This window comes from Triplophysa dalaica, chromosome 16 (genome assembly GCF_015846415.1).
Source record: "Triplophysa dalaica isolate WHDGS20190420 chromosome 16, ASM1584641v1, whole genome shotgun sequence".
NCBI classification, from domain to species: domain Eukaryota; kingdom Metazoa; phylum Chordata; class Actinopteri; order Cypriniformes; family Nemacheilidae; genus Triplophysa; species Triplophysa dalaica.
In genome coordinates this window covers 14,408,872-14,432,457 of record NC_079557.1, presented here as the reverse complement: position 1 = coordinate 14,432,457, position 23,586 = coordinate 14,408,872, and the positions used below count along the sequence as shown (strand labels likewise).

Sequence of the window (23,586 nt, the reverse complement as noted above, 5' to 3'; positions counted from 1 at the left end):
CTCTCAAAAACATCACCTTGGCAAAGCCTCGTATTGCATTGTGACAGATTTACAAAACATCTGCCTTGCAATGCAAAGCACAAACTGTTGAATTCAGACTGATCAGAGGCACGGATCAGAAAAACAAACCCTCAGCTGCTTGTGAATGCTGGATCCTTTAGGGTATGCATAGCAGCAGTTGTTAAACGCAGTCAAAAACTTCACACAGGTTTGGCCAAATATCTGCAGGTTTGTTTTCTGTAGCTCTTCTGATGTTTTTGAAGAATATGATCTCCTGTGTGACTGAGCGGGCCAAGTTTCTGAATACTGAATAATGTGCAAGTCCTCCTGGGAAGTTTGCATTTATGAGCTTGGAAGCGGTTATAACGCCATTACAGCGTTCAAGTGCTAAAATGACACACTGGGCAATTTCAGCTTTTTAGCACCAATGCAACAAAATAAAGAGCAAAGGGTGTGCATCGGCTGTGTAATTGATGATTTATGTATTTTATTATTCCCATGATGCTACAGAGAATGATGGGGATGTAGTTTAATCAGTCAAGCCTGTCAGCTCATGAGTGTATACTGACATGCTTTGTTCTTCATTAAGAGTACACAAAATACAAAAACAGTTTTCACAGCTACTATTTATTAAGAAACATGTTGTTTCTGCCATGACGTTCTAGACATAATGAAAAATATTTAATCTCGTTTGTATGAAAAGATCAAGGAAAATGTCATTCCTCATAATGAGGTACAGAGATAAAAATAGAAAACTCTTATTATGTCATTGGAGGTTCATCTATATAGTGACTGTATCAAAAATATTATCATCAACCACTGCCTGTGTCCCTCTTTCATCCTAACAAATTATACTCCGTGATAATACACAAATTGAGGGGATGGGATACATAAAACATGTCAAATAAATGAACTGTTACATGTTGAAACTGTCAAAATAAAAAAGTAATTTATTTATTATAATAATTGCATTTAAATGTGTTATTATTGTAATAAATTACATAATGTATATTTCAATTATTTTTTAAAAACTGGCATTGTTTATTTAACATATTTAACGAGTTTGTCATTAGAAAATCTCAGAAACTCCTCTATATTCTGTGACTTCTTTCTTAAGAGTGTCTACAATACACTTGTGTTTTTATGATTTAAAAAAATATTATTTATTGTATATTAATGTAATTTAATATACAGGTCTATTTTATATGGCGTGATTGGTGCAAGATGGTGCATTTTGTGTGTGTGTAATGCGTGGCTTTGTTTTTATATCCGGGTGGGGAGCTAAACCTGAATACAGACCAACTCATGGGGACTCATGTCACCGTGGGTACCAAAATTTAGGTCCCCATGGTCACGAAAGCTTAAAAATCGTGCTAAACAATATTTTTTGGAAAATCTAAAAATGCACAAAGGTTTCTTTGATCTTTATGTTTAGGGGTAGGGGATAAAATATATAGTTTGTATAGTATAAAATGATTTACGCCTATGGACTGTCCCCACGGAGATAATAAACCAGACTGTGTGTGTGTGTGTTTGTGGCTGTTGACATAATTACTTTGAGCACTGTATTTCATAACAGAACCAAAATTGTATCCATCATTTATTCATCTCTGTGTGCCTACTTTGTATGACCTTGACCTTTGTATTTGCTGATTCCGCCTCCTGTGTGCACTGTGCATTGTGAACGAGGATTTCGAGATCCCGCATGCTGTGCTATGATGAGATACAGCATACGCATGTATTATGCAAACAAGATATTGCTGGAGTTTGACAATCCTGTTGATCATAATTTACATGCATAATGGCTGGCCAACAGACACACACAGATGTTCGGATTAGAGCAGGATATCACTTCTGACATGGGAGATATTTAGCAGACACAATAATGATTATGAAAATGTGCTGTTACTTCACTCGGAAAGTTCTCACATGCTAGTTACGAACAACAACCCACAGTTAATGTGAATAATAAGAACTAAACATTTGGTTGAGCCACATTCACAAGAAATTGTATTTATTATAACCAATGTTTTTGTTGGAACTGTGTATTGGTGGTCTTTGTACATGCTCCAGACAAACAGTATATATGAACGTTTGGCTCTGAATTGAGTCTATAGACACCACTGTCTCACCCCAGCGCACTACAATCATTTCAGCAGTGCTTTCTGAACCATGTTGCTGTAATGCCACCTAAACTCCACCACCACATTGGACACTGGCCTGTCAAATAAAGTGAGTCTCATCTCAGCGTTAGGGCCAACAGCCGTGCTCTTTTCCAGGCCAAAGAAGAACCTCTGAATACATGCCCCCGAGAACACTTCACACACCCGCGTGCGCCGAGACCAACCCGCTAGTTGAGTAAAGACTTACTAGCTTTGCTGCTAAGCTTCAATTCTTAAAATTGACATATTTCATTCATTACAGCTTTGATGCTCATGTCAGGCTGCGTATGACAGTCCTTAGTTTATTGGGTTTTAGATGAAAGTGTATTCTCTGTATTGTTTCTTATAATAGGGCATATTTTACAACTTTCTCAACGGAAAGTTTTAAGCACTTGAGCTAAGCGAGTGAGTCAACGTGTGAAGTTCAAGCCAGGCGATGACTCACACTTCTCTGTTGATTTTTTCCTGCTGCAGGTGTCCTATGTGAAAGCCATTGACATTTGGATGGCTGTGTGCCTACTCTTCGTCTTCTCTGCCCTGCTGGAGTACGCCGCTGTCAACTTTATCGCACGCCAACACAAGGAGCTCCTGCGCTTCCAGAGAAGAAGAAGACATCTTAAGGTGAACCATACAGTCACGAGCTTTAAACACAGACCGGCTGGAAGCCCAGCAGACTGTGTGCTTTATTTTTCAATTTGCCAAATATTCACTTTGTTAAGGATTCAAACGGTATGTTTGCGCTCAGAGTTACAAAACTCACAGAGAGTTAATATGTTATCTGGGCTGTGAGTAATAATGTGTGAGGATATATGGCACAGTGCCACATTTCATGAGCAAAACTCCAGGTTTTGTAAAACTGGCTTTTGGCAATGCGTTATTTGCTGATTTGTTGGAATGTGCGTTTTAGATTTAGAAATCCCACAAAGGCGTTACATCACGACCTACATTTCACAACAACCCTGCTGGAAAATGAAGCACAGTAGCAGTGATGGGGACACCGATTGGTCATTTTTACTCTGATCAAATAGCCAGAGGGTGACACAGCATAACCTTTTTAACTTTTGTGAGTCTGGCAGTGGAGATTCTTTTTCTGGGAAAATAGTTGACTAGTACATGTACAAACTAGCAGTCATTCAAGCAGTAACCAAACCACTCAAGTTTAGCCTTTAAACAACATTTCTATATGTATTGTGGCAATCGCAGTTTCAGTGTGAACAGAAACAAACTTCAGGACCGACATAAAGTCACCAAACACCAATGTGAAAGACTGGCTGCATAGCAAGAAGGATGAAACATCAGTCCTGGGTTGTTTAAAATGAATATGAACTTGTTTTCGTTGCAGTATTCAATATCCAAATCTATTTTTATTTTGATCAGTTTTACCTTTTTCAAAATTCTGCAGATAAATGCAAATAAACAAACGAAGGAATGTTGTCAGTTGTTCATAGAATCAAACAAAATAATAATTTTACTTTAACACACACTTAAATAGTTATGATTTAGGCAGTTACTATTGTTATTACTAATATTATTTTGTAGATTAAAATATAGTTTTTACAAATAAAAATAATAAAAAATATATTATTATTATTTCCATAAAAAATATATTGTTTTTACAAATAATCATAATTTGTTGTTATTTTTTATTATTTGAATTAAAAATACAGTTTGTTTCTAATAATAATAATAATAAAAGTGATAATTATTATTTAAATTAAAAATATATATCATTTGTCTCTTGGAGTGGTTTTCTTTAGTTATATAATTATAACAACAGATTGATGCTTTGATCTTCTCTGAGATTATATAGAAATATATTAAGTCTTAGAAGTGTTAGCATGCACGGACAAATCTTTCAAGTGCCTCAGAGAGCTCAACATAAATCCTGAATCCCCCCGTTGTAATCTTCAGTCAGCCTCTGGGCTGCATGTAATAGGTGCAGTGAAATTAGTCTTCGCTACCTATAACCCAGTACAGGTAAATCCACAGAGACATACCGGCTGATATCAGACCTGTCACCATTCGGGCCCCAAGGGCACACGGCACAAACCACAAATCCAACTGTTTGAAATGAACCCCCAAGATTCCCATCCAACCGTGACATTCCCGATGAATGCTGTATACGAGGAAACAATAGGGCGTATGTGGGATGTACACTTCATTTCAGAAGGCGCCGCAGGTTTGCTGCATATCATTATCGCCTGGTTAATGAAACTACCGGCTGCTGTGATCCACCGCCGCTGTTCGGCCCTCCATCCTGGCTCGCTGGGGCCATCATTCAGTGCCTGAGCTCTGCACTGCAGCTCAGAGCTGTCACCTCCCTGCACTACACAATAAAACAACTCCCCAGCATTACCACGGGAGCTTATCGACCTTCTCCAGCTCGTGTCTCTGAGAGGCAGCTGTTGACCGCGTGTAGAATGAGGATTCCCCCTGCTGGACAGACCGAGATCTGTGTATATCAGTGTCAAGACTGACCCCACAGGAAGGTTGTTTTAACATTGTGCAGACAGCTGTCCTGAAAAATTCAAGCTGTTGTGCCAATTTCATGTGCTGTGTTTCACTGCAAAACCTCCCCAAAAAATCCAGACGCTAAATGCACCGAAATTGACTATGATGTATTATAGAATGTGCCTTGTATGCAAAACCCAAATGCTATATGCCCGCCACAATTAACATGCATAAGCTCTCACTGAAAGCAGACAGTGAAGAATTTCATTCAAAACAGATGTTTGTGTGCATTTTCTAGTGATCACGGCAGCTATAATTCACATCCGACCGAGGATCAAATGATGCAGTAGAGCTTTCAAATTTTGCGTATATGCAGTGTAGATGGACGCACATTCAGCATTTTAAGGAGCCGCTTCAGGTGCTTATATCGCAGTGATGGAGTGACGCTGTACAGGCACCATATTGCAGCAGTCCTCCAGCATTCAGAACCTGCCTGCAGGAAATTTGCATTATACAACATAAAGAAATGTAATTCCTTTAGTGAATCGAGTGCAAAAACAACCCTGACGACATGCGTAAATCAAACTTGCTCAATACATTCCTACATGAATATTTGAATATGTGGTCTCATAAGTCGAAAAAGTAAATGTTTACAGCTGCAGTCCGTACATTTTGCCTCTGTATCGCCATCTCTATTTGAAACATATAATTGCAGGTTACTTTTCATGTATTTACATGAATTTGAGACTCATTTTTTTGTACCAGACAGATTAACTGATATATCATTATTACAGGCAAGATAATAATAAAAACAGCCAAACTGCCACAAAAGGTAAATGCTTCCAATATACATCAGATTGTCCGTTCGATTCCATCTTAATTATAAAGTTATTTTACAATTTTGCTTTGTTGCAAAGCAATTTTACTTACAAAGCAGTTAATGTAATAAAGAGACAGTAGTTATGAATAAAAGAAGACACAAAATGCCAGGGGTTTTGACCAGGGGTGGTCTAAAGAGGTGCATTTGCATAAAAAAGAGATCTTATCCGAAGGCAGCATCTTTGCAGTTTTTAAATCTGGGGCGACAGAAAAGTACATTACATTAACATTTCTTCATGTAGAATTACAGTAGCTTTTTTGGGTAAATTTGCAGTTTAAAAAACACAATAAAATACTGTAAAATTACATGTAATACACCATATGTTACATTAAAATTTTTGTCAAAAGTTTTGTTCTTTTTTAAAGTGGACTTTAGTGATATACTTTATTAGCATATAATAGCACGATCGTAGGCCCTAGCTCTTTGCCAACTACTGGATTCCATTTCGTTAATAAGTCGGTGAAACAGTACAATCTCTGAACTGCAAATGTCTTCGCTTTGCCTAACAATGAGAACCACACATAGCGAGCAGTGAATTGATGGGGAAGAATCATCTTGTTAGAAATGATTGTGATGCAGAGAGGGTCACTCGTGAGATATTATCTCTTCTATCTCCTCTCAGCTCTGAGCAGTGCAGCTGCCGTCTGTAATGTAACATAGGAGAGGGAATTATCTATTAAAAAAAACAATTAGATAAAACATTCTCGCTAAACTCGCCGGCCGTCCTCAGGTCGGGTGAACACAGGTAGAAAGATGAAGGTACAGTACAGAGTTTTTGTGGTGTTCGATGTGGCGCGGTCGGAATTATAGTGGAGCTCAGTTTCCTGGAGTGTTTAATAGAGACAGATGTCTTGAATTGACTTGGCACTGGACTGTACCTGCTGCGAAATACTGCAGTTTTATTCTTTTGTAGTTGCTTATATATGTATCTGTGTTGCTCATTAGAAGTGGATGCAAGGGCAAGCATCGCTTTTGTTGTTCTCACTTTTGGGGATTTGAATAAACCTATAAATATTAAAGCCCATCCTGGAATGTCTGGTTACATTACATACTTTCTTTCAAAATGTGAAAATGTTTTCCTTATTCTTACTCGCATATTGTATCGTGTGCATACAGTGAAATTACTAGCCAGTTGGGTAAGAATGTAGACCTATTGATCTATTGAATATGTAAGTGATTTATTTAATAGGCTGGTTTGGAATCGATGCTTGCTCTGAATGTTCTCTCTTGAACTAGTAACTGTGGTCAAAACCGCTTGTAAAGATTATGGCATGTAGTGACTGGTATGATTCTGTCCATTTGAGAGACCCGAAAGGCTTAATACGCTTGTATAATCTTAAAACAAAGTCATTTGTTTAGTCCTCATTTGTATTTATGGGGGCACAGACGTTTATTTGCGAGACAAAATGAGATTTTCGCAAGCATTCATTCATCCAAGACCACCGGGCACATGTGCATAATGCCAGAATGTTTCGTTTCACGCTCCTCATAATATATTCATTCCATGTCACCCATAGGTTATAAAAAAAAAGCATTATGTAAATGTAATGCATTGTAATGGTACACACAGCAAGGGTACAAAGATAAACGTAACAAATCGTCCTGTACGACTTTCACACGACTACATCCATATCGATCACGGCACCGAGCGTCCTACTAGAAACATTTTGAATATTTAAGATACAACCGTAAAGTAGGCGCTACTTTACGGCCCGTTTCCATCTCTGTCATTTATCTCAGCATCCCGATAAAAGACAGAACAGCATCAATCACATCCAAGTGCTTTGATTGATGAAGGAGCCAAGAGGTCTTGTATGGAGCGTCAGACGCCACACCCTGATTTGCAAACGCCGCCGTGAGCTGCATTCTGATGCCCGCCGATAATGCGCTCGGCCGTAAAGCTGGATGCCGCTTGTTGTTTTTTTCTCTCTCTCCGCTAACAGTTGGACTGGGACCGCGGCCGACTCGCCTGATGCAGTAATGGCAGAGTTTTAATTAGAGAGGGAGGGTAATGAATCTGGCAGGGCCGGGCTGGAAGGAAAGTGACGCAGGACGCTGCTCTTGCCGCAGCCCTGGTTCTCTTTACGGCTCCACGTCACGTCTTGGAGCCACCACATTAATCATATGGCTGCAGAAATAAAGGCGAGCATCCGTAATACTTACAAATGGGAAGCCGGTGCTGCTGAAGGACAGGGAAGGTCGTAGCACCCCGGCATCACAGACAGCGTCGTATACAAACCAGAGGGGCCGTGGGATAACATCACGCACACATGCACGCACGTATCCTGGTGTGTGATCTTCCATTAACCCCTGCACACATTAACAGTTATAAATGGGATAGCTGAAAGACAAGGACAGAAAGAGGACAAAGTGTCTAAAAATGGGGACCTGAGAAGAAAATGGCTGATCTTTCAGGAAAAGCAAGCAGACTCCTTTCTCCGCCGGTTTGCACCTGCAAATTAAACGCATGCATTATGATGATAATGATCCTGTTTTGCTTCCCCGGTTTGTGTTTAAATGAATCTAATCAATGTGAAATATCTACCCGCACCAAAATGTAATTACAAGGGCTTGTAATTTTGGGTTTATTTTCATTATAGGTGAAACGTGCAACCATAAGCAAATGGAATGGCAAAGATAAAAAATAAATCCGGCTGTCATGATATGGGGATGAGAAATAGATGATCCCGCCCCAAACTCACAGCGTCAGGGTCGGTGTTGCTGTGGTTGGTCAGGATGCTAAAGTATGGTCTAGACATAGTCTCACTAAATTTAACTTTGATAGGGGATAGTACGCTGACATTGAAGACATGACACCTTCAAATCTGGTTTGTTCGATGAATTAGCAGGCCAGAACTTCAGGAGGTTAAAAAGACATACCAAAATATTCAAGGCACTGATAAACACGTTTTTTCGTGCTCTTGGCATGAAGTTTAAGTGTGCCGCTAGTATAGTTTAAAGTATTTTAAACCAAAAATCAGAAGGTATGCTTTTTATGTACTTTTAAGAAATGTACGACTTCTCAAAACTCAAAGTTAACTGTTACACATACAGAGTTATACAGTTTTATTAACTTGATTAAAGTCGATTGACAACCGTCGCACACTTGCATGTTAATAGATAGGTGCATAGGAAAAAAGACCAACAGTCAAAATATTAAACAAAAAGAGAAAAAATCCCGCACATTGTCAATGCTTGCAAAATATCATTTTAAATGTTTTAAAAGTCTCATGACCTTCATAAGGCATAAACCAGGTATATCATATTTTTTTAATCTTTTGCAAGAAATGATAATGTGCAGGATTTAACAAACTTTATTTAATAAAAAGTAGCCAATTTAGTACCAAGAAGTATTAACAGATGGGTAGTTGATAAATAGGCTAAACCCCACGTGTCCTATGGTGTCACAGCAATTAAATAAAGCAATTTAGAAAAAAACAATAAAAGATAACAATAAAGATAAATCTCTCTTATGCTTTATTCTATTTTATGCTATTAATTCACATTAATAATAACATGAATCAATACACATACACTTACAAGTATACTAGTACTAGTATTACTTATTGCATGGAGTATAATAAAAACATACTGTATCTGAACTTTGCTTAAATATACTTAATAAAGTGAACTAAAAGTTTACTTATTTTTGTTGGGAAAGTACATAAATATATATGTATAAAAAGTAAAGTGAATTATGTGCTCTCCCACATGACAAAGGAGTATACTTGGGGTGTCACAACAAACGACGTCGATATAATGTTAATTTTACACAATATGCTAATATTGCTAATAAAATGTTAAAGAAATAAGCAAAGTTAAATATGAGTATGACTTATAGTATTGTTTATTTATGTATAAAATAATAGATATTATGATAATATTGTCTTTGTGAATTATTTTGGCCACAATAATCGTGTAGTAAAAATGTGATATTGTGACAAACCTAATAATATAGTATACTGTAAATTTTCTAGATACTAAAGCGTTTTTGAACACAAAATATACCATTTATCATTTACTATAGTTAATACTTAAGATGCAACGGTGCTAAATCTCTCCGTCGATACTAATAGACGATTATTCAGAGTGATATCTGACGATTCTGAAGATCAAATTACTATTCCTTAACTTTCTGAATGTTATTAATTCATATATCGACTATTAATATTGAACATCAAACTAGTGATGTTTCTTAACATTTTCTATACACAGAGCACAAATCCATAGCATTTTCCTGTCCTCCCTCGATCATCGTCTGTTTTCAAACAAGAATACTAAACTATACAGTATAATACTACAATAGACATAAAAACTACATTTAATACTCTTTTTTCATGTGGGCTGCACAAAATAATTTGCCATCACATTGTGGTGAAGGTGAGCCGATAATAACCATATTGTATTTGTAATTCATATCACTGCATGTTTACAAATGACATCAAAAGTGTAATACAATCACTTCAAGAATCATTGTGCAGTCAAATTCATAACGACACTTTTCATAAAATAGTTTGGCAGTCTGGAAAAGCACTGATGTAAGCAAGGGAGGCAAAGCAAGGTCAGTCTATCAAGTCACCTGAAATATTGCAACCTCTGACCACAACCCTATTCCTGTCCAACGGTCATATGTCAATAGTTAATTCCCATAAGCACATATAATCCATATCATGCTGTGCCACATAGAAGATATGGGCTACAGATCAACCCAACAGGATTGAGGGAATCGATAGGTTGGGCTCTCTGCATTGTTTAAAGTGGAGTGTTGAGATAATGGGCTTCTCGACACTTGACAGATTGACAATCTGTGTTGCAGGAGGACGAGGCGGGAGACGGGCGATTCAGCTTCGCCGCCTACGGCATGGGCCCGGCGTGCCTGCAGGCCAAAGATGGCATGGCCATTAAGGGGAACAACAATAACGCGCCCACCTCCGCCAACCCCCCTGAGAAGACCGTGGAGGAGATGCGCAAGCTCTTCATCGGCCGCGCCAAACGGATCGACACAGTGTCGCGCGTGGCCTTTCCGCTGGTCTTCCTCATTTTTAACATTTTCTACTGGATCATTTACAAGATCATACGCAGCGAGGATGTTCACAAGCAGTAAAAAGCGATCCGAATATACCCGCCTCCACGCTCCTCCCTCATCTTCCTGCGCCCGCCTTTATCTCACAACAGTGCTCACATGCTTCTGGTGAAGATGAGCCCTCCGGCAGAGGTATTTATGAATATTTTTTCGTCTCTTTCTCTCCTGCCCTCCCGAATAATCCGGACCTGTGCAATAGCAATGCAGTAAAATGCATGATATATGAATGTGGCAATATATTTACAAAAAAAATGAAAATGACTGAAGTAAACATTAAACTTTTTCACATCTACGAACTTCTGAACCGATGACTGGGAATCCAAGAGAAGATGCTCTTGTAAAACGTTTTTTTTTTTTGCAACTTGAAGACGTACTGCATTGCGAGAATAACGGAGAACCGATGTGTAATATACGTATATTTAAATTATAATACTTCCATGAGAAAGCCTTTGAAACTTAAATGTATTTTGAGATCGCGGGGCAGTTTGGGGCTTCCACGAATACGCAGTGAACATGCCGTGGGTCCCGTAGACCCACATTCGCTTTGATATGTGTATTTACAAGCACTTGTCGGAACTGTCCCCTGATGTGTAAGTCTGATATTAATAACTAATGAAATCTTGATGGGTGCCGGTCAAAACAATTATTTATTCAAGCTGTGGTTAATGTGTTCCTCTAACTGTACTCATAGATTTGTCTATTTTTATTTCAATTTTAGATTATCTTCTCTGTTCATGCACCAAACTTCATGTTGCTGTAATACATCTTACTTCCAGGTTGACCAAAAACAGACTATACTTGGTTGCTTCTTATTTTTCATCTGTTCATATTTTCGAAGGATTCTGAAATAGTAAAAGCTAAAACAACTTTGCAAGGGGGTGTGAGGGGAAACAATATAGCCTTTATATGCTATATGCGTCAGAAAAGATACAGCGGGATCTTTCATAACTCACATTTCATACATGTTCTTAACAGCTGATAGTATTATTTTTATAAGCTTGATAAATAAGCAGTACAGTCAGTGCCATGATAAAACCAACTATATTTCCAACCAAATGTATATTACGTGATTTTTTCAAACTATGTTTATAAATGCATAGACAGTACTATGTTGTGCAGCATAGTTATTAAGTGCACAAGGGTTTAGTTTCTGAAATTAAGAACGCATTTTCATCCGGCTTCTCTATGCAATAATCATATATGCAAATTATTTTAAGTGTTTATCATGTTTAATATGGACTTTTTATTCTGAGGGCCCATAAAGACACTACTGTATGTTTAAATCGTCTCTCTTCTACAGTAGTCATCCTCGATCATTGCTATAAAAAAAGCATTGGAAAATCTTGTCTATGCATGGCAAGGCTTTTTTGTGCTACAGATGATATCGATGTCAATTTTCACTTTTGTAACGTTTCGTTCTGACGGCTGATTTGAAGACATCCACCACCGACTGAAAACGTGTACATGGTGTCAAGTGCTCAACAGGCTGTGTGATAGATGATAGATGCTTTCTGTAGGATATGCAAGTTCGTATCATGTGTAACATCTTTTAACCGCTTGTTTTTCAAACCAAAGAGTGGTTGAGTTTTGAATACTTCATTTTATAACAAATATGCTTTTGTCATTTCATTTCTTGTATCGCCTTAATGTGATTTGGTTGTTGAAACATTAGTTTTGCTCATTTGTAAACTCTGGTTTAAAACTGTGCAGTTTTTTTATGTGTATTTAAGATTTACAAAATGGAAAAAAATGTCCCTTTATAATTAAATATGTAGGATAGTCATGACGGGGCAAAACAATACCAAAAAATATGACAATAGGTCAAATTTATGGTATACGAATGTTTTGGTCTTGTGAAATATGTGAGATCTTTACAAATGTTAACACACGTTTTGCCAGAAGTGAAAATAAATAGTTGGGTAGTCAACAAATAAACCGCACTATGGTGTCCTATGGTGTGTCCATATTTTGTGATTTTTATTGCCATTATCATGTACCCTTTATGTTTGTTACTGGGTTGTGCAAATATCAAACCAATAAAAAGTATTAAAAAGTGCTTGTCAACTCTGACAACAGAGTACGTAATAATTTATCCAGATTCATGAAAAACAGCACATTTGGAGATACGAGTTTATGCTATTTTGTTTATAAATATAAATAACATAAAATAATAGTGTTTTTAACGTTTTTGCTCTCACACCATAAAACAGATGGTACGGTTTATTTGTCAAGTACCCATATTATATTTTCACATATTTATTTATTTAAATGATATGGCATCATGATATTATGTTCAATTTAAAGGGCTATTTTTAATGAATCCTCTCTTGTATCAATACGCTTGTGATATATGTGTTCGTAAAACTGGTTTACCCCTCAGCTCCATTAAAACACTGGATCTCAGAATTGTATTTAGGATTCCATTAAGCTGAAACAAAACTTGAATTCAGTAATTGGGAAATGTAAGCTGAAACATTGCAATTCAACAGCAGCACAATGTAGCAAAGTTGCAAATCACATATCATTTGAACGTTCACAAACATGAATTGTGTTGACAGGAGCGTTTTCATGTGGATCTTTAACTTAATTCTAGATTAATCATGATGGGTTCACAGTCACCAAACTAGTCCAAAACTGGTTTACGCTCCATCCCCGAGACTGATAGAGGCATACAATGTATAATATACATCATTGTGATAAATGATCGAGGAACTTTTTATGTGGTCATTGGAGATGCAGGGACTGAAATGGGACAATTCAAATATGTAGACAAAAATACATTTAAAGAAGATTTGTAGAAGTATTGTTCAGCTTAATGTTGCTGTTGATGACGGATTTCTTTATCGACAAACCCCGCTTAAGGCTATTTCTGCTGGACTGTTCTCTGTGTAAATGACAGCAGTCGTGCCCTCACACAGCCAACACGCTAAACGCAATATAAAAGACAAGAACATCGAAGATTAATCCTGCCGCAGGAATCTAAGGGCAGTGTGATGGGAAATATGTTCTATATGCAAACAGGTTTGTTCTTTGGCTTAATAATCATGCAAATATCAATTTAATGTCCATATGATTTCAGGCGATCTAAATTATCAAGGCATGATATCGTTTCCGTCTTCAGCGTTTCTTTTTTCTTTTGATCCTTGTTTTAAATAATGACACCCTGCATAACCCTGCATTGCAATTGCCCAAGAAACGGTGATCTCAGAATGACAGCGGGCATGGTGAACGGATGTAACCAATGTATGCAAACTGTGGGTAAAGTTTTTATAATTTTTGCACAAGTTGGTATGGCCTTAATTTTATTGATTGATTTGCTTAAATTGTGTATTGGCACAAAGTGCATCTCTTCATATGCTTATTGACATAATCCGAGTGCACTTCCAATGGGTGAAAAATAAACAGCAGATCCTTATTTTTATGTTACAATACTAAAACATGGAATTTTGCATGAATAGAAATAAAATGGCAGATATTTTTTGGCTTGTACAGAAATGTGAGCAATTTGAAGAAAAAAAGGAATGTACCATTTCTGCTGTATCTGTATATAACACAATATTTATTGAAATATGTCTTAATGCTAAATCTAATTCTACTATTAAAGGTTTTCTGAACTAAAATAACTGAACTGTTTGTGAGAGTTGTGAATTGTGTGAGGGCTGAACCTTTACTCTCTCAACAGTTACTGTGACTTGATCAATGATGTGATACATGTTTATCTGAAGATATATTTATTTAGCAGTTCATGGTATGACCTAATGATAATGACTATTTCAGTTTCTGAGTTCATTTTATATTTTTAAGGGAAGGATCTTGAGGTTGTGTTGCTTTAATGAAAACAATCTCATGAATGAAAAGATCATTTTATTATAAGGAGCAAAATCCTTTTTATTAAACGGTAATACTTGATTGTATAAATTGATATACGAACCATATGTTGTATTTAATGGGTATAACCCCAAGATTATTTATTTAAATAATGATAATGTGAACACATTGTAAAATAGTGTTACTGCTGATGTACTTGGTTGCATAATTTTAGAGACATTAAAGGGAATAGTTCACCTTCAAAATAAAAATACAATTATTATTTACTCATCCCGTGTGATTTTCTTCTGCAAAACAACAAAGATATTTTGAAAAATGTTGGTAACAGAAACCGTTGGTCTCCATTGACTCCTATTCTACGGACACAAAACCAATGCAAGTCAATGGTGACCAACGGTTTCTGTTACCAACATTTTTCAAAATATCGACTTTTGTGTTGTGTAGAAAATTTAATGTCATACATGTTTAAAATGACAAGAGGGCTTGTATATAATCGTTTTTATTTTGAAGATGAACTATTCCTTTACGTCAAAAGCTTTTTAAAACAAACGTGAATACAAAATTCAGTTTCAATGAAGACCCATGCACAGACTTTCCATCTTTCTTGGTGACTGTTATTCCTGTGCATTACTCTAGAGTACACATCACCTTATGTTTGTCAATGACTAATTTACAGTGTCATCTCTCCAGGAGTAACTTTAAGATGCGTGTCTGCACGAGTACACGCACTGTGTTTTTATGAAACATGTGGCTTATTTATAGTTACATGGTTTAAACCTGCGTATATCCAAAATATTATACATTTTATTTTCATGACTCAATTTTTAAGACTTGTTTCTAAAAAAAGTAGAATTTAGTCTACATACTGTCATTATGCAATGCTTTAGGCATTTGAAATGTAACAGTTTTGTAGGTTGCATCAAGAAAGCCAGACTTGTAAACATTTTAATTTTATATCCCAGTTTAATACTGAAATATCCCTGTTTTAATATCCTGAAAGCATTTGTCTGTTTTGTAGTTTAGCTTTAACATGCATATGTTTTGCTTTATTAACCAAAGCAATCGAGAATCAATTTGACAAATGAGGTACATGGCTAGATAATATGACAGTATTGAATCGTTTTTAAATAACTGGGATGGCTGACTTGCGATGAAAAGGTTTGTATGTGTACTGGAGGGAGATTGTTGTCAGCTGTATGAAGGTATTGCACATTCACATGGGTCATAGGGAATTTCTCAAATAAGAAAGCAGAAGAGAAAATGTATACAGCACTTCCTTTCATGAATACGAATGCTGGGCCCCCTGCTGGTCGTCCCACTTGTAAACCACAGCGGCCACCAATAACGTTTACTGTTAATGCACTTTCTAAGGTGCATTGCTTGTAAACCTTCAGTTTGATGCAAGCACATGAATTCTTAATTAGGGTCAATAATCTCATGATACATCAGTAATAGAAACAGACTGAGAAAATGGAAATATGATTTGCCGCCGTATGCCTCAGGATATATCTGTGAAGGAACACTGCTGAGCTAATAAAAAGTATTGATATTTTTTTGAGAGCAGCAGCACAATATTGCAAAATCTCATCATTTTGGCAGCTGGGTGATAGATGCCAATAGTTGCAAAATTGACTTTTGCCATCAAGACCAATGATACCTTGGCTGGGGGGATGAAAGATTGAACAAATGGTATGAGGATCCTCAGACGGAACTTTAGGTTATTACTGGAGAGCACTTGTAAATTAAATCCTCATTCACATCAATTGTAAGCAAAATAAACTGTTAACACATTAAAAAAATGTCTTTAAATCTCTTGACATTTCTTCATGACCCCGAGAACCCCCTCTAGCTCATCTCCCAGACACGACACACCCATGCTTCAAAATAGTACATAGTTTATTTTGTTCTCTCATCAGTGGAGTTGTTAAAATGTTGTCATTCTTGATGAAGTGCAACAGTAGAAGGCAAACAGGATTCTTTACATGCTAGATAGTCACTCACACACAACCATGATTCGACTTGGCAACAATTCCAAATAAAACCATACTTGCACTTGACCTGAAAGCGGGTGCTAGCAATACACAGGATTGCCCAAGCAGTAAAAACACGTTCCTTTAAGAAACAGGGAGAGAACGAAAAGCCAGGTTTCTCCTTCCCCAATTCAAGTAGTTTTGTTTTTTTACAACAAATTCAAGTTCAAACTCAGAAATAAAAGGAAGAGTCCAGATAAAGAATTCACACTCCGGGTCCTGGAGTGGGGGGGGATGTAGACTGGGAACAAGGGAAGCCATCTGTGTGAACCAGGGTGACTTGCATCAGCAGCGAATGACGTTGAAGCTGCCTCACTGACGTGGTCCCGTGTAGCGGGCCTCGCTGGATCCTGTGCCGCGACTGGCTCCGAAACTAGGTTTCGGAGCCGTGCCTCCACGGGTGGGTGGTCCCCTTGAACCGCCTATCCTGTCTCGCGGTCCACCGGGGCCTCTGGGGCGGATGTCTCGCCGGTCACCTTCACGGGCAGAGCGGGTCTTTTTCTCCTCCACGTTGAGTCGGACGTCTCCTCGCAGCTTAATGGGCTGAAATGTAAAGAAGGTTATTCAGATCATCCTGCATTTGTTCAAGCACATTGAGCAAACGTGACATCATAGGGTTGACCGTACCCGATTGCTGAGAATCTTCTGCACTGGCTCAGAATCGTCAAATACCACAAATCCAAAGTTAGGCAGCTTGCCACCGCTGTTGATCCTCAACTCCAGGACTGTTCCATATTCTACACAAGACAAATTAAGCAGGTAAGCACATGCTATGAGAGCGTGAACATATGTAAATGCATCGCTTTAAAAACTCACGTTCAAAGAAATCCTTGAGTTCAGTCTTGTCCACGTCGTGAGGCACGTTTCCAACAAAGAGCTGATGGCTGTCAGGGTACCGGACTGCTCTCCTCACCTCTGACTCACCGCTCTCCCCCTCCCGCACTGCAAACCAAAGACTACGCATTAGACGAATGACACTGCAATCTACATATGATGCATGTCCTCTCAGTTTGCAAGTAGACCAGCCATGATTTGTGCTTTTAATTTAACTTTCTATTTTGCTGGGCGAGATCCTATTTATACGCAGACAAGGACGTTCATTAAACTGTGCTGAGGCTGCCTTAAGCAGTTTTGCCAGAGCCGCTAAAGTTTATAGAGAAGTAGCAAAATCAGCTAATGAAGAATTGAAAGTCCAGCCAAACGCTAGCTAAATTACAAATCGTAGCAATTTAACAGAGTAGTTTGCCACATGGCAGATCACAGGAGAAATTTTGCACACCTGGTCTAGGTGTTCGTTGAGCTGGAGACGGTCCTGGCCTTTGGTCGCGTGGTCTCTGGTCTCTCACGGGTCTCTGTGCTGTGGTCTGTGTTTCTGCTTTCACCTCTACACGTGGCTATAAACAAAGAATCACTATTAAAAGTGACCATAGCTCACGTTTAACATTTTTGATAACGGATAGAAGTCACACATCACATCTAAAACTACAATTACAACCTAATATGAATAATAAATTAAAAGACAGAATATTATATTAAAGTATGGCATTTCTTAAACATGATTGAAGATGTTGGTCTACCTGAGCAGAGGGAACTCTGACAACATGTGGAGGGACTCCTGTCACAGGGACCACTCCTCCTGGTGGGAGATTCTTGCTTGTGACTGAAGCCCATGAGGACGGCTAAAGAAATGAAAGCAGTTTTAGCACTCATTTAACCAGTCTGTTTTCAAGATAAGTTGACATGAGAGACTGCATGTGGCCCACCAGAATTAGTGTCTTCAGGACTGCATCACTCAAAATTGAAAATTCTGACATACAATCACCTTCAAGTTGTTCCAAATCTGGATAAGTTTATTTGTTCTGATGAACACAGAGAAAGATTTTTGGAAGAATGCCTATGACCAAACAGATTTGGTCCCCCATTGACTACCACAGTAGGAAAAAATACGATGGTAGTAAAAAGTGCCCCACAACTATTTGCTGTCCTACGTTCTTCAAAATGTCGTCTTTTGTGTTTAACAGAACTAAAAAAAAGTGATATTTCTACTATGGCAGTCAATGGCAAGATCCGTTTGGGTTTTAGGCACTCTTCCAAATATCTTTCTCTGTGTTCATCAGAACAGACATTCATGCAGATTTGAAAACTTGAAGGCGAGTAAATAACAGAATTTTCATTTTTGTGGGAACTATCCCTTTTTGATTTTGGTCGGATCTGAACCATCTGTGGAAAGTGGCCCTGCAGAACAGCAGCAGAGAGTGATGAGCATCTTACCCGGCGGCTGTCCTCTGGCATGGTGGGTGCAGTGTCAGCAGGAGTGGGTGAAGCGGGAGCTCTTTGACTCTTTTCCTCGGCATGAGTCTCGGGTTGACTGACGTGCTCCGGTTTCAGCTCTACAGCTGTTGGCTCAGACTCCACGTCTTCTTCTGGCTCAGGCTGTGGCTCTGGGGTCACCGCTACCTCCTCTTGTGGCCCCTCTGGCTCAACACTGTAAAACAACCCCATGGATGTCCAATTAGCTTTTTCCAGGAATTGGTTCTCTGGCACCTTTGACTACCATTTAATTCTTCCTACTATGGTAGTCAATGATGTTTCGGAACTCATACTGACTAAATATCCATCTTTGTGTTCATCGAATTTAAGTTATACAGGTATGAAATTACATGAGTGAGAGTAGATGGCAGAATTTTAATATCCCTATCCCTTAAGCACTAAAATAATAAACTAAAATAAATCTTATAACAAAAATTTAAGTACAAAGTAATAAAATTGGTAAATACAGAACTTAAATGTTGAAAAAACAAATATTAATTAATACAATTGAGGTGAACTGGGAACTAAAGAAAAGTTACCATGGTGGGTGTTCATAGTATCCGGAAGGCTCATCCTGGACCACCTCAGGTGAGTGGACCCGCTCCAGCTCCTCCACATCCTCCTCAGACTCTGTCAACAGCAGGAGAAGAATTAAATCATCTGCTCACAGTGAGACAACTTGCTCTAAAGAGCCTCTAAATACATCAAGAGTGTACATCAGCTGCCTACCCTCAGGAGCATCGGAGTCGGAGTCGCCAAAAACTTCATCCTGGTACCGGAAAATATCATTGTGCACGTAGAACTTATTCGCAACAGTGCCCTAAAAAGATGACACGGAGACAAGACTAATAAGATTAATTGAAAATGGTCTAAAATCAAATCCAAGTTAATTCACCAAATTGATGGTGGCACATTAAGGAAAATTTCCAGCCTTGTCAATGTCTATTAGATTTTGAATGATAAAGCTTGTCTCAGTCGAATACTGACGATTGGGGAAAAAAAGACATGCCTACATAACACCATAAAATTGAATTCATTACAAGATAACAAGTACTGCTACAAAAAACCTACTAAAGGGGTGATATGATACGGCTAAAACAAATGTAATGGTATGTTTTAGATGTACTGCAATGTGTATAGTAGGGATGAGTCACGAATTTCGAATATTCGATTTGATTTTTTATTATAGAATTTCGAATAGTGTCTGCGATCTTAAAAAATACGCCGTGTTTTCACACGTAACGTGTTCAAGTAACCAAAGGGTGGCGCTGCCAATAACGACGCACCTAAAACCTAAAGGCTGTCATTCAAGAGACAATAGAGGAAACATTTTCTCACAACAATTGTTAACAAAGTTACGCACACAGTAGACCCGCGTGGCATAACAGATACGGTAAATTAAGAAGGTGTCAAAAATGAGTTCTGTGTGGGGGTCCTTTAATAAAATTAATAAGAATAAAGTGCAGTGCAAACTCTGCAATGCAAAGCTGTCTTATCATGGATCAACAACTACGATGCACAGTCATCTGAGGGCGAAGAACCCAGCAGGTCCATCCACAGGCCAGCAATCAGTTGCTAGTTTATGGTCAGACCAACCAATTTGGATGCCAGACGGGCAGAGCAAATAACGGCTTCAATTACTAAGATGATGGCTAAGGATATGATTCCGATCGGCTATGTCGAAGGCTTTAAAAATCTTATGGAGAATCACTGCCAGACTGCAGAAACTTTTTCATGACAATAGAAATGGAAGCCTTTAGAGCTGTTAATTCATGAAATCGTTCCGGACTGTTAATAAATGCCGTCATTCGGTTAATATATTTTAACACGTTTTAAGTCTGCTCTAAAATCTTTATGGCTTTATTATATTTTCCCATGATCAATCACACTGCTGTTTTTTAGTTGGTATAAATGCGCAAGCTCATATTTCACAAGGAAATGTCCGAGCATTATGAGCGGTTGATGCTGACCGACGTACTGTTAATAAGTGCCGTCATTCGGTTGTTAATATATTAATGTTTCAGCGCGTTATCTGAATGCATGGCTTATGTAAGATTGCCTATTCCATAATAAATAAATCAGTGTGTCGTCACGGATTTAAAGCTTAAATGGGGGGGGAGGGGTGTGAATTTCGAATAATCTTCGAATAGTTCTCATCGATCTTTGAATATTATTTTTGCTTTAAATGCCCATCCCTAGTGTATAGACGATCTAAGGTTAAAAAATGCTGTATTGCCAAATACAGTTTGTATCTCCTCTTAAACGAGTGGATTTTTTTCAAAGCTCATTGCTCTTGAAAACTGAGGTGTGCTATGATTGGCCAGTTAACCAGTGCGTAGTGATTGGTCGAATACTGCAAGAGTATGATGGAAATGTAACGTCTCTTACCATATTTGGAACATCAGGTTCCAAATCAATTGTACTGACAGATACACCCACCTTACTTGCGTATACATTTGGGCAGTAATAGTCAACTCATACCAAGAACTGACATAGATTTGTGGGGGTGTGGTTACACGAGGCGTGTCAGGGTGGTCAATTCGCTTTTAGATAGACACTTTCTTTTGTGCAATTTGTAAATAAAACGTGTTTGAGCCATAAGACCCCTTTAAATTAACACAGATTTAAAGCGTGCAGTTAAGGTAAACACACTTATACACTGTCAATATCTACATTAATTGATTGATAAGAATTAAGAAACGTTCATACCTCAGGCGCCAGAACAAACGTCTGCATGAACTTCCTCATGGGCTGCATGTTATTGGACAGCTCGCCCATGACTTGCACCACCACTCCCTCATTCAGAGTGGCATGGGCATCCACATGCCTTATCTTAGTGTGGCAATCCCGGAAACTCAGAGCCATTACCTTCTTATGGATTTCCTATTCAAAACCACAAAAACATTACCATGAAACAACAAGTACCGGGATTCGAAGCGAGACAAGCACTGGTTATGAAACTCACAGACTGGCCGAAGACAGCTTCAGCGTGTTTGCCATTACTGTCCAGACCCCCATGAACGTAAGACGAGTTCTTGCCATAAAACCTGAGAATTAAAAGCACATCCATGTCAGTTGCAGCTATAATTCTAGATATGTATACACGACTAGGCATTTTCATGACGTTACCATAGGAAGTGTGTGAAAGAGAAATCTCAGAAAACAAACAGTCACCTACCTGTGAAGGTAATCGGGCGCCTGGTTCAGCAGGGTGTAGTACTGTCGGACAAACTCTCGCCCGACAAGCTGGGCACTTGGCTTCTCCATCACCATTTCTTTGGTCAACTGGTTTCAACTAAAAGCAAGAAAACACGAAGGCTCATTACGATCCGTAAACCACATGAGCTAAAGAAATGAAACACGACAGAACCTTTGGAGAAACTGAAACCCTTTGTTGAGCCAATCCAGATCGAGACGCAATGAGGCGGTTTATTATCGACGAACGTCGACATTTCTAAAGGAAGTCACACCCTATGTGTTCGGATCATAACTATCATGTAGAGTAGGACTTAAAAAGCGAAATAAAACGTAATGGTATTGAATGATAACTAGTCCAATGTGAGAGGCACATAACCAGGCCCGTTTATCCCCAATGGCCTCGTTTCCATCTCGACTCTGAGCCTGGTCTTTTGTGATCACGTCGAGGCTCAGGACAGGGTTAAAATATAAAATTTAAGCAAATCCATTAAATTATAACCGACGAAAAAGGCACGTGTCCAGACCTTCGCCGCATTATGTTGGATCAGATTTGCGTTTGCTGTATTAAACACTGCCTATATAGATATTAGCGGATAGATAAATGTTCACTTCTATGTCATTGACATCCGCCGTGTATTTTCAAGAGAATAATAAATAGAATACAATATAAAGAAGAAAATATGGATTCTCTCTGACGGAAATGTCGGCTAGAGTTTAGCTGGATGTGGCTAAAGCTAATCCTCATCGCATCGACTAACGAAATCCCAAGCCGGTGTCCTAACAACGTATTTCATCAAATACACGACAACATGCAACCGCAATATGACTCGTGTGCAACGTATTAATATGAGAATGTAAGGAATATGCACGTATTATAAAATCAGGCTTTGCGTCAAGCACATGGCTATTAGCTGCGCACGAGCTAACGGAGAATCAATAAGCTAACAGCATCAGCAACAAAAAAACACGTTAAAATAAAAACACATCGCGTGTCTTCGAACACAAAACGTGAAATACCTAAAACACTTACCAGGATAGAATCGATAATATGTTTGAGGTTGAGTTCGATGTGATTTTGAAGTAACCACCTCCCGTGCCGGTAGCTGTGAGACTTTAGCTCAGATACTGGCAACAGCAGCGTGTGTGGCGAATTGCCGGTTTTACATTAGCTGCGTCTAAGTCAACCCGAGTTTGCACGCACAACCTCGGCAACCAATAGTATCATCGAAGGGATTTTACGCATCCAATCAAAAATCTCTCACTCCAAAATCCTAGAAATGAAACCAATAAGCGTTAACTATAAGATATGTTGTGGCCTATTAAAATTGACGCCGCAAGGATTAAATCAAGTTTGTTAGGCCGGCATGGACGTGATGAACAATGAAGAATATCAATTGCGTAGCTGCCATTGTGTCCTTGCATGTTGGTTTGCGAAACTCGGTTGCCAGGTGATAGTTGTGCACATTAGAAACTGCACGGCACAAACAAACATTGGGCTTCCATTCCAAGTACTGTACAAGAAAGCTACAAAACCCACTTAGTAAAGTGTCTCAAAATGCTTTTATTTGTAACGGGGAGTATTTTACTCAAGTGTAGAGAAAGTTGATTTGCCAGCGTAACTCCACAATTTCATAGAACTATATT

The 23,586-nt window shown here is 38.4% G+C and overlaps 2 protein-coding genes across 2 annotated transcripts in view; one reads left to right on the top strand and one right to left on the bottom strand.

Moving 5' to 3' along the window:
- glra1 (glycine receptor, alpha 1) overlaps positions 1 to 14,453 on the top strand; it is a 46,630-nt gene extending 32,177 nt beyond the window's left edge. Inside the window, exons 8-9 of the mRNA XM_056769444.1 lie at positions 2,637 to 2,783; positions 10,310 to 14,453. Coding sequence (XP_056625422.1) covers positions 2,637 to 2,783; positions 10,310 to 10,597 — 435 coding nt within the window. The 3' untranslated portion in view covers positions 10,598 to 14,453. The remainder of the gene's footprint in view (positions 1 to 2,636; positions 2,784 to 10,309) is intronic.
- Positions 14,454 to 16,282: 1,829 nt separating this feature from the next.
- Positions 16,283 to 23,125, bottom strand: g3bp1 (GTPase activating protein (SH3 domain) binding protein 1). The gene is made up of 12 exons (XM_056769443.1): positions 22,973 to 23,125; positions 21,923 to 22,039; positions 21,710 to 21,791; positions 21,454 to 21,627; positions 19,474 to 19,564; positions 19,284 to 19,374; positions 18,706 to 18,919; positions 18,012 to 18,113; positions 17,714 to 17,828; positions 17,251 to 17,376; positions 17,062 to 17,171; positions 16,283 to 16,977 (listed from the first exon to the last, which is right to left on the bottom strand). The coding sequence occupies exons 2-12, from the start codon at positions 22,015 to 22,017 to the stop codon at positions 16,747 to 16,749; spliced, it is 1,431 nt and encodes a 476-aa protein (XP_056625421.1). The 5' UTR covers positions 22,018 to 22,039; positions 22,973 to 23,125; the 3' UTR covers positions 16,283 to 16,746.
- Positions 23,126 to 23,586: the final 461 nt, after the last annotated feature.